Source organism: Leptodactylus fuscus, chromosome 2 (genome assembly GCF_031893055.1).
Source record: "Leptodactylus fuscus isolate aLepFus1 chromosome 2, aLepFus1.hap2, whole genome shotgun sequence".
NCBI classification, from domain to species: domain Eukaryota; kingdom Metazoa; phylum Chordata; class Amphibia; order Anura; family Leptodactylidae; genus Leptodactylus; species Leptodactylus fuscus.
This window is the reverse complement of record NC_134266.1, coordinates 138453307-138465078: the sequence shown is the minus strand read 5'-3', so window position 1 is coordinate 138465078 and position 11772 is coordinate 138453307. Positions and strand designations below refer to the sequence as shown.

General features: G+C 43.5%; 1 protein-coding gene across 1 annotated transcript; it reads right to left on the bottom strand.

Annotated features, from left to right (window-relative positions):
* Positions 1-8081: 8081 nt before the first annotated feature.
* MYCL (MYCL proto-oncogene, bHLH transcription factor) lies at positions 8082-11418 on the bottom strand. The gene is made up of 3 exons (XM_075262760.1): positions 11399-11418; positions 10244-10713; positions 8082-8832 (listed from the first exon to the last, which is right to left on the bottom strand). The coding sequence occupies exons 2-3, from the start codon at positions 10707-10709 to the stop codon at positions 8285-8287; spliced, it is 1014 nt and encodes a 337-aa protein (XP_075118861.1). The 5' UTR covers positions 10710-10713; positions 11399-11418; the 3' UTR covers positions 8082-8284.
* Positions 11419-11772: the final 354 nt, after the last annotated feature.

Sequence of the window (11772 nt, the reverse complement as noted above, 5' to 3'; positions counted from 1 at the left end):
CCATCTCTGCCCCCAGATTCATGTCCCCCATCTCTGCCCCCAGATTCATGTCCCCACATCTCTGCCTCCAGTGTCATGCCGTCCTCTCCTTCATCTGCCCCCAGTTTCACGTTCCACCTCCACATTACACTTACCTTCTCCTCTGCTCCCTGCGTGTCTCTCTCGCTGACACATATGCGGCTGAAGCAAGGAGCTGACACACGTCAGCTCCTCGCTTCGCTGCTGCGCGCCTCTCTCGCTGACACATATGCGGCTGAAGCGAGGAGCTGACCTGTGTCAGCTCCTCGCTTCGCCGCCGGCTACTGGCATGTAGACCCGATCATCACATCGCGATCATCACATCGCGTCTACAAGCCAGTAGCCGGCGGCAGCGGCGAAGTGAGGAGCTGACACAGGTCAGCTCCTCGCTTCAGCCGCATATGTGTCATACCGGGTCCGCGGGACATGTCACCCAAATCGTGAATGTCCCGCGGAAATCAGGACGGTTGGGAGGTATGCATGTGCCTGAGGACATGACAGGTCCTCTTTAATATGTGCAATAACTCTTCATTATAAAATATAAAGTAGAATCAAGATATATGGTAACATATCTACTCATGGTGCCATTGTCATGTCTATGGCTTTACTTACTCAAAATGACCTAAAATAGATTTAGAGGAAAAAAGTGACCATTAGTCTTCACTCCCTGACCTAGATCATACATATATACACTATATTCTAGCACAAACATTCATAGATTATTATAGAAAGCATCCTGAGACAATAAACTGCTTATGTTATTTTTCTCAGGCTTCATGTACTAATCTATTTGTTGGGACATAGCCACATATTCTTCATTTCCTAAATCTCTTTACAGTAAGATACTGGTATAACCAGTAGAGATAGAGCCTATGCTTGCGGTAGATTGGTGACTAGTCCTGTATCTGTAGCACATGGTCCTATAGCAACAAGACAATATGAGGATTCCATAGAAACAGAAAATCAGCGGCTGTCCAATAGCAACCCGAAGGCAGTTCTGTCACGCCACTGCAACTGTTGTCATAGGAACAAGGAAGAGGACGGCATTTATAATGAAAATGACACGATAGGTTTCTAGTGGAATTACGCTGGGTGTGTAAGCAGATTGTGTCTGATGCAGAAGCCAGACAGTGTAGAACAAAGACAAAGGAGACAAACAATTCAGCTCACACACAAGTCACACATCAAATGGCAGGCAGAAGCATCCCCTCACATCTCACACTGATGCCTCCCTAGTTTTAATGTGGATTAGCACTTTGATGCCACAACTAAAACAACCAGACATAATAGGCAAGTCTGTGAAAACAGACACATGAAGGCAGGGATGCTACAGCAGAGAGGATTTATTATTACAGGCATTTATCATTGCCTTTAATACATACAATCCAGGGAAACCTAATACATTTTTGTTATAAAGATAAGATAATCCTTTAATAGTCCCACAGTGGGGAAATTTCACCGTAAGACTTTCACCGTATACACCACAATAACAGTCAAAGGGATTACATTACCAATAATAATATTGACAGTGACAAAATATAAAATGATTAATATTTCAAACAATATTATATGGTCTTTGTGTAGGCAAAATTATCAGAAAAAATAAAATCAAGTCTCTATGATGATCAAGTACATAGCAACTGCTAAAGAAACCCCATGTAAATAAATACATGTCCCGGAAAAGTACCGCTTCATTGTGGTGTCATTCACATGCCATTCAATAGGGCAAAACGACAACCACAACCAATACACTCTGAAAATCTCACACCATTTTGTATAAGAAAAATTTATCTTTGTGCCGTATTAGCCAGTGGATATGAAATGTAAAGATCGAGCGTTCTCAGTAGTTGATAACATTTTTAATGGCTAACAAAAATGTACTGCTTTCCATCAATGGTGCATCCAAACACTGTATTCCTGTATAAATGTGCTTGCCTTCAGATATTGTGTTATACCAGCCTGATGAAGGAACCAAGTAGTTCCGAAAGCTTGCAATATGTCATCATTTTTTGGTAGCCATTAAAAAAGGTATCAACTACTGAGAACTCTCAATCTTTACATTTCAATCTCACACCACACCGTCTTGAAAAATCAGGGACTTTTGGTCACTGTCTATAAAGGCTATGCAAATGCTTTTATTTTTTTATTTTGCTTTTTTGGATTAAGTGTCCAGGACAAAAAAGTAGGTTGACAACACTCTTCACACCCCATTTTCCTGTAAAACCTGGATAAAGCATAGCATTTTGTCAATGTTAGCCATAGCTTTTTCTTAGTAGGACACATGAATGGATGGTGTTACTACTACCCCAAAAACATGGACATACACCCATTGCCATAACAAAATAATGCACCGAGATAGAAATGTCAGATTGTTGTAAGACTCAGCAGCAATGTCTCAGACAGAAATGGAAATGAATATAGGTGTGGTCTCATTAGACATTGGGTCTTGTCACAAGAGGGTGTAAAAGTTCTTCCCCTGCTGCCCTATAAAAAGGCTCTCAGAGTATATTACTTTTGCGCAGTATACCTCTTGGTAAGAAATTGCTGACTGCTAGACTCTACAACATACTTAAAGACATTTTACCCAATTGACAGGGCGCATCATTTGTCTGGGAGAAGCAGAATGGTCATTTCAACAAATTGCCTGCCATCTTCTCTGACCTTGCTGTTAGGACTTGTTGGGAGCAATGGATATATATGAGGGCACACACGACGAATAGAGTCTAGATAATCCAGACAGACCAACAGTAGAGGATTTACATTTGGTTCACTGACAAGCACAAGAAACTAACATTTTCTTTGTCCACCATCCAGACACTTACATAATCCAGTCTCTGCCTGGACTATTTCCAGGCACATTGCGTGGCATCAATTACATGAGAAACTTGGACTGCAATGGAATCGAATTGATGGAGGATTCTTAGCTTCCATCTTGCCTTTGCTGTGGAGCAACACACTACCCCAACTGCTGATGTGATGATCTGGAGAGCCATCATGTAATACCAACATTCACCACTAGTAGTGATATGAATTGCATTAGCAGATCATCGATTTGTGCAGGATATCCTGCACCCAGATGCCTTTCATGGCAGGTCTTCCAAATGGCATTTTTCATTGGAATAACAGTCGCCAGCATACAGGAAGGTTTACCCAGGAATGGCTCTGCCAGATTGTAGCACATCCTTGACTTGCCCGGTCACCAAATTTATAACTTTTTACAGGGCCAGCTGGAACCATAGTGTAAAAAAAAAAGTTGGGCCTCAATACAAAATCTATAGAGTCCCTTGAAAAATTTACAATGGTGGTACATTTTATGTGGCATAGGGACCTTTGAGGGGCCCCCTCAGAGTACAGGGTCAGATTGCAACAGCACACTGTATAGTTATGCCACTCTAAGGAACATTTTTGGACTTTTACTGGAGAAGCCACTTCACTGTCTAGTGAAGGGGCATCTCCGCTATGTTAGGCTTAAGAATGTGCCAAAACCTGGCATCAGTTATACCAGAAATCTACGCTAGTCCCTGACTGGTTTATATTTGAGTTCAGACACACATTCGACGTGGTATTGACACCGTATTCATGTCGCCATGATTCATAGGAATATAGTGACTGTTACATGCATATTTTAGTTTTAACATCACATTTTATTGGGTTGTCAGTTACAGTAATACTTCAGCAAGTAGGTGGAAAATTGAGTGCTGGCAAATTGTGCATTTGACTAAGGCTAGGTTCACAGCTGCACTGGCTCTCCACTAAGGGATTCTGTTCCCCATCCCACTTTAAGGGTGCATTCACACTGAGTAAACGCTAGCTTATTCTGAACGTAAAACACGTTCAGAATAAGCGGCGTCTAAAGCAGCTCCATTCATTTCTATGGGAGCGGGGATACGAGCGCTCCCCATAGAAATGAATGGGCTGCTTCTTTCACTCCGTGCAGTCCCATTGAAGTGAATGGGGAGTGCCGGCGTGTACGCTCCGGCATGAGCAGAGCTTGCCGTATACGCCGGCACTCCCCATTCACTTCAATGGGACTGCACGGAGTGAAAGAAGCAGCCCATTCATTTCTATGGGGAGCGCTCGTATCCCCGCTCCCATAGAAATGAATGGAGCTGCTTTAGACGCCGCTTATTCTGAATGTGTTTTACGTTCAGAATAAGCTAGCGTTTACTCAGTGTGAATTCACCCTAAGGCTCAAGCCCCACATTGCAGAAACGCAGCTTTTTTTGTTGCAGATTTTGTTGTGGTTTTTTTGAGCCATAGCCAAGAATGGCTACAAAAGGAATGGAAAATATAAAAGACAGTTCTTATACTTGTCCCTTCTGCTCAATCCACTCCTGGCTTTGGCTAAAAAAAAAAAAAAAAAAAAAAGCAACAAAAAAAGGCAGCATTTCCACAACGTGTTGCAGAAACGCAGCTTTTTTTTTGTTGTGGTTTAAGCAAAAGCCAAGAATGGCTACAAAGAATGGGATATATAGAGGAAATTGTTATACTGCTCAATCCACTCCTGGCTGTGGCTCAAAAAAACAGCTGCATTTCCACAACATGGGGCTTTAGTATAAAAAAATGCAGAGAGAAAAGTCCTGAAAACAGGAACCCTTCATGTAGGTTTGAACCGAGCATAAGGGTTACCCCTGGTTCACATTAGCGCGAGTTTCCCCACCCCATCACGGAATAGCAACGCAAGTGCTGGGGTCAGTGTGCTTTAACTGCACAGCACTTGCAATTGTATTCCGTCCGGGGGGTCTCCATGCGGACTCTAACCGGACGGAATACATACGCAAATGTGAACCAAAAAATGTAGGAATATTCACTAGAGATACTGCCACCATGTGAAGCATACTAATGTAAACACTTTGTTGCACCAGAGGTAAACTCTCCAATATTTAGTGTTGGCGTTTTTTACTTTTGCAACTACACATGCAAAGTTAACTTTCAGCTTTTAGTGATTTGCAAAGGGTTTTCTTCCACATCATACAGAATTAGGCTAGGGCAACAGCAAATTTTGTCAACAACTATCACTCAACTAAACATCACTGCAACTGTATAACATATGTCCCCTCGCTGAGGTTGGACAATACAGTTGCACTCCCTACCCAGAGCTTGTATCACTCCTACAATACAATCAATAAGGGGGGATTCTAAAAATTAAGAAACTAAAATGGTCTCAATGTCAAGAACCACTCTCCTGTATCAATACCAGAAAAGTATGCGAAGCAGGTGCGTATAAGGTGCTATATTGAACCACGTTACTTCAAGCTACATTGCCATTAGTTTAACCCTTCCTGACATCTGCCATACAATTATTGCAGAGGTCATATCTTTAAAGATAGCAGTCTCTCTGCAGAAGAGCAGCCACCATAGGTACCAGGTTTGCGCTGTAATGTAAACCAGAGAACTACAGATAATGTCCATGATCAGAGTGGGCATTAGCAAGTGAAGGCTTCCCCAGCAGCTTCCATTGTATCTTATACTGAAACACTATTTTATAAGTCAGACACAGTAAGGTGGGCAAGGTGTGGACTTAGACTTTATACATGTATTTCTTACCTTGCATCAAACTTGGGTCTTACTATATTAAAACTGCAGTCAGGTCTGGGTCACAGGTGTCATTACTAAAGAATGAAACCCCAATTAATTCTATAGCCGTTTCTCATTAATGACTGAAGTTTTGCCATTAGTGAGGTCCGTAAAGAGAAGTCTCCCACAATTATGGACTTGCAGATAGGCAAGGCATCCAAAATGGCTGGAGTTAACTGTTTGGTACCGTGACACCCTCTTAATCAGAATCCTGACGACACCAATTGCATTAAAGGACCTTTCATGTCCTCATGAAAGGTGTGACTATATACTGCTAGAAACCTGAGTGCACCGAATTCAGCACAGTTGCTTTCTGGCATAGAAGAGACAACAGCATAGATATCTCCTCCACTAGGGCAGAGTCAGCTTTCTAGTGGCAAACAAAAAAAAACAAAAACACACACACTAAGAACATGAAATGTCCTCTAAGTGACAAGGTTAAGAGGCATTCATTCTACAGCAAGATTAAGGCCCTGTTCACATTGTGATGGAGTCTGTTGCAAGATGTTGTACTGATACCCCTTTAAAGGACCAGAAAGTATAGCCCACCGCTGAGGCATTGGGATCATTTATTAACTCCAGGAGCCAAACCAAGGCAGAATGTATAATAAAGTCTATGTAGCATTAACACGTACAAACACTCAGCCTGCAGATGTTTTTTTGGCTTCAGATCAAGGTGTGGTACATAAGATTACAACGCATTTCAGCCTCACTCCTCACCTTTGTTATGGTTCAGCTGCTTGTAAACTGTGACCCATTAAAAACCAGAAGTAGTCATTAGATAAATAGCATTGAAAACGTTGCTTTATTAGTGTTCGTGCTCTGCAATTTTCACAAAGGACATTTAGAAACCTGTCAATTTCAGGTTCAGACACACAACAGCTTGTGATTTTTATAATAGGCATATGGGCCTTCAGCATTGCATGACTTTCCATTATCTTCTCCTGCACAGCAGCTGGATTATCTGCAAGTACAATATGTGTACTTTAGGACTTTCTGCAGAACCAACTTTGTAGATTTCATATCAGCTATGGACGACTAGAAGATAATCCACCAGGCTCACAAGCATTAGACCAGGCTCACAACATTACAGCTGTCTGCCCTTTCATAAGAGCAGACAATACTATCAAAAGAAGGGTAGCCTTTCATGCCCCCCACCCACCCATTTCATGTTTAGTCCCACCTACAAAACCACATTGAGGCCTTATCACACATCAGTGCAAGTAAAAAACAGAGGTAAATAGTTTCATTATACAGTACTTTATCTGTAGATCTACTTCTACCTTTGTCTTACAAACACCAACACATGCTGCGAGTGTGTGAATAAGATTTAGCATGGGTTCCCCACAAATCCCATGGCAGCACCCCATCAAAATGCAGCCTTATGGCAGACATGTTGTGATCCTCTCTAGCTTGTGCAGAGAAAGATATGGAGGGTTAATTGATCATTTATCCATTACAAAAATGTTCAACTGTTATCTTTTACCAAGTTTTATTTTATAAATCTGTTACTCAAAGGATGTACAAAAATACAGTATAAATCTCATTCAGTACAAAAATCCAGCAGGCAGCAGCAGGTTCAATAGAAAAAAAAAAAAAAATACAAAACAAAAGTCACAAAACCACAGACAAACGAGTGTAAAGTGACAAGAGTGAGGTATAGAGTGGTTCACACCAGACAGTCCCAAATTTCCCCCCATAAGGATATGGCAGTCCCCAAGGTCTAAGAGATTCTTCCCTGCAGAAACACCAGTCATGGTTATATCTGACTAGTAGAACATTACAACTTCTGCTAAGGAAGCCAGCTACATGGTATACTGTAGCAGAAACTCAACTACAGAACATTTCAGCTATAAGCCAGCAGGAACATATGTAAACCATATACAAAATCTGGCAATATTAGAGCATAAAGTGCATTACAGAACAAATCCAGAGATTTATTGGACTTAACTGAGTATGATAGAGGAAGGCTGGGCTTCCATGCTGCAGCTGAAACTGCTCACCATTGATATCAAAGGGCAACACAATTTTATGGCCAAGTCATGGCGGGTTCACATGCGCGCTTTAAGCAATCCTGCTGAGTTTCCATCTTCTGCACAGAGAAACTGGACAGGGGACGGAAACCAGGCAGTCACTTTTCAAACCCATTCATTTGAATGGGTTTGAAAACTGACTGCCAGGTTTCCGTCCCCTGTCCAGTTTCTCTGTACAGAAGACGGAAACCCAGCAGGATTGCTAAAAGCGCGCATGGGCACAAATGTTAACCCGCCCTGTGGCATAATTTGTGCAGCCATTTGTGATTATAGGTGGGTGGGGGTATTAGCCCCATATGACTGCTGCAGCACTGACCCAACCTTATGATCACCACCTGAGAGGTGACCTACGACATTTGAGTGAAGGGCTAGCCCGTAGAAAAGTTACAGTTGTTCCCTTGAGGTCCCTTGAAAATGAATATATAAAGTCTATGCAGAAAAAAAAAAAAAAATCCAGATTCTCTTGTGTAGAAATAGGAAACAAGTCACATGTAGAACCTGAGGAACCATATAGATTCACCTGATATGACCAGTACTTTCTCCAGTCATGCTTTGTGGAGCACTGACCCAGAAGTGAAAGTCTGTTTTGTGCAATCCCTAGACGTAGCTTCTCAAATGTGCAAATATGCCAGGCAGACTTCTGCCATATGTCCATTTTAACGTCTCTGCAGCTGAGATATTCTCTTCAAGAGCTGCTGATGGCGAGCACGAAGTTTTTGTTTCTCTGCTGCAAGCCGTTGTTCAGCACTGATCAAATCCTTCAAGTACTCTGTAGCTTTGCTCAGAACCACCACCTTGGGGGTTTTGGTAGCATTGGCCAAACTAGGCACCTCTTCTTTAAGCTCCTGGAATCGTGAACGCAGATCATTCCTCCTTTTGCGCTCCATATAGTTGTGATTCTTCCTTTTGGCCAGGTCCTCACTGTCTGAGCCTCCTGACTGAGTAAAGGAGTTGGGTGAGAAGGGGCTGCAGGACTGTACTGATGGACAGCTGACTTCACCAGGCTCTTCAGTAGTAGGAGACGGACAATCCTGGGAAGAGGCAGGACTGGGCTCAGGAGGCAAGCGGGCTGCATAGTTGTGTTGCTGCTGATGGATCGATATGTGGAAGAGTTTTGGGTCTGTTCTCACTGTTATGGTCACTGGTTGACGGCCATGATAAGACTTCCTTTTACCCACAGTCACCACATCAATTTCATCCTCTTCTGTTAAGAGAAAAAAAATAAGATAAAGCATTTAAAACTATACATGGCCTGACAACTTATTACTCATTGCTCATAACTAGCTATGAGCAGAATATTCTGATCAATATTGGAACTAAACATTTATATTGGTCCGAGCCATTGTCATAACTTACAATAGGAGAATTAAGTAGCAACCCGAGAAGGGAAATCCAGACATTGAAGGATTTACTGTAACTTAAGGTCAGAGATCCAGTGTAGATTCATGCACTTAGAATACCGCACTACCAATGTATATGGATAAATCACGCCCAAACAAAAGGATGGACAGCACGGCAATGAACAAATGAATGGGAGTGTTACATCTCACAGCATGTGCAGGAGGCTGTTCTAATGGGCGAGGCATGGGGGAAGGGAGTCTGCACACTCAATACAAAAGACACCACAAAGGATGGAATTATGTGAATAGGCTCAATTCCCCATTAATAAATCCCAGTCACATGTCTGTGAACTCCAATTGGTCTAATGCCCTCAATTCAAATGCTGGTGTCTTTCTATTGGCTGGAGATAGTGTCAGCACCCCTGCTGCCTGCAAGCTGTTGCTTTTTGTCTGGCCATGTGGCTGCCTTGTTTAGCTGAAAGCACTGGCACATTGTGTAACTTGCTGTTGGGGAGGAGGGGAGAATCTACACAATACTTGTGTATAAAACATATGTAATATTCACCAAAGCATAGGTCAGATTGTATTTCCATTGCCAAGGACACCTCTACAAACATGCTGGCACCTGTTGTCCTCACGTAAGGGGGAACCCAAGAGGTATATGGTACAGTGGGGGGGATAAGGGCATGTTCAGGTTTGTTAATGCAGTTTTTAAAGACAAAACCAGACATGGACAGTTTGTCATTTCAACCCATTCCTGGTTTTGGCTACAGAACAGCATCAAAACCTGAACATGTGTCTATGCCCTCTGACACTATAGCGTTATCCATTCATCTCAGTATACAGTGTCACTTTATGTAGACCCGGTCCCTGCCACTCACACATAAGATGCTCAACTAACAATTCAGTATGCCAAGAAACCCATTATATTATCCAAATAGCTGGTTATTTCCTAACCCCAAGGTAAGTCAGGAAGCTGCTGTGCCTGTTGTACACCTGCTGCGGGCACTAGGTGTGTATAGCATGCTTGTACCAGCTTGTTAACTTAGGAGGAAGTAAGGGACCCACCCCAGGCCTGTTTATTGCAGGTGCTTTTCATAAAGCAAGACTGACATACAAGACACAGGAGAAGGCTATATGTAAATAGCAAATGCAGAAGTCAAGACCTCCATATGATAACAGGTTAAGGAGGTTTTCACATCTGCATTGGAGGCTTCCATATTAAAATCAACTCTCCCTAAATCCAGATGCCCCCCTAAACAATGCCAGTCTTACCAGAGTCACTGCTGCTTTCACATCCAGATGAGTGAGCGATCTTCTCCGGAAGGGGAGCTGGCACAGCAGGAGTCTGATCAGCAGAGCTGACAGTCGGCTCCAGGTCCTCAGTGTCAGGTACCGGTTTGGTAGCACTTGCTGGCCGTGAAGGGGTACTTGATAAGCGTTCATTGATAGCCTTTTCCAGTTGCTCTCGGGTTGAAAAGCCACTCCACATACAGTCTTTGAGGAGAACTACAGAGCTAAGTCCAGATAGTTTGACAGGAGACTCCAATCCTAAGTCCATGATCTCCGATCCCCATTCGGTGCCACTTTCTCCAAGGCATCCTGCATTATGCGGAGGACTACCAGGTACAAGCTCAAACTTCTTCCATATATCCTCACTAGGAGCAATGTGGCGGTAAAAGTCCTCCTGAAAGTCCACATCATAGAAGTAGTGCGTGTGGTTATAACCCCCAAAATCCATGGTCCTACAAGAAAATACAAGGGTCAAGTTAGTACAGGAACTTATTCAGATTGTATAATACTATAGCTCTATAACCCGCCATCCTCTAGCACTACATCAGGATTGATCATAAACACAGTAACTGGACTAGAGGGAAAGTCTTCAGGAGAGTATAGAATAACAAAGGTTTACCCCAATAGTCCATACCTACAGTGTTGTACAGGTGCAGAGACCACCATGTGTCTGCAGAGATAATGGGGTGAGATGGCCATATATACACACACACACTTAAAGGGGAACCTCCATAGTTTACAATAGAGGAGCAGGTAGACAGCAGTAACAACAGAGAACATTGGAAAGGTGGGGGAGGGCGGTGGGAAGCAAAAAAAGTGATGGGGGGGGGGGGGGAATGCATCACACAGGGGGCGTAGCCACACGGCTACTAACTGGGCTCTACCCATGAAAAGTTTAGATGCCCACTAAAGGAAAAATAAAGAGATAAGAAAAAAAGTTTTAAAGCGATAGAATAACATAAAAGCAGCCCCAGCTATACAATCACTATCAGTACAATAGCTGCCCCATAGTACAGAGCCCACAAAGCCAGCCAGCAGTACAGCCCGCAGAGCCCCCGCACACTCACAGCCCCGCACACTCACACTCACAGCCCCGCTCACACTCACTCCCAGTCCCGCACACGTGCTGCCCCTTACCCCGGTGTCCCCAGACGCTCTTCTGGACACGCACAATGTGAACGAATGCATTGTTCCCACAGCTTATTATAGAAGCTCAGCTGGCCCCTCCCTTATGGGCGGGACTCAGGAACCGGCTCCGCACTCATCACACTGAGGGAGGAGGATGCGGGAAGGGCTGATTTCCATAGAGCAGCCACCGTCTGTGTGTACATTGTATGCAGCCTGGCTGGTAGGAAGCTGGGAACAAAGCTGCCACATGTGCTCGGAGGGGTATTGTCCTGAGGAGGAGGAGGAGGAGGCGGCAGCTGCTCCCACAGGCTCCCGCTTTGTCCACATAACAAGATTATTATACCGGAGAAACTCTTATCGGCTCCGGCGCTCATGTTGTGTGT

Excerpts from the sequence above, each read along its gene's own strand:
- MYCL (XM_075262760.1), bottom strand. The coding sequence starts at position 10,709 with ATGGATTTTGGGGGTTATAACCACACGCACTACTTCTATGATGTGGAC. Across the intron at positions 8,833-10,243 it reads TGAAAGCAGCAGTGACTCTG|AAGAGGATGAAATTGATGTG; the intron begins GTAAGACTGGCA and ends TTCTCTTAACAG.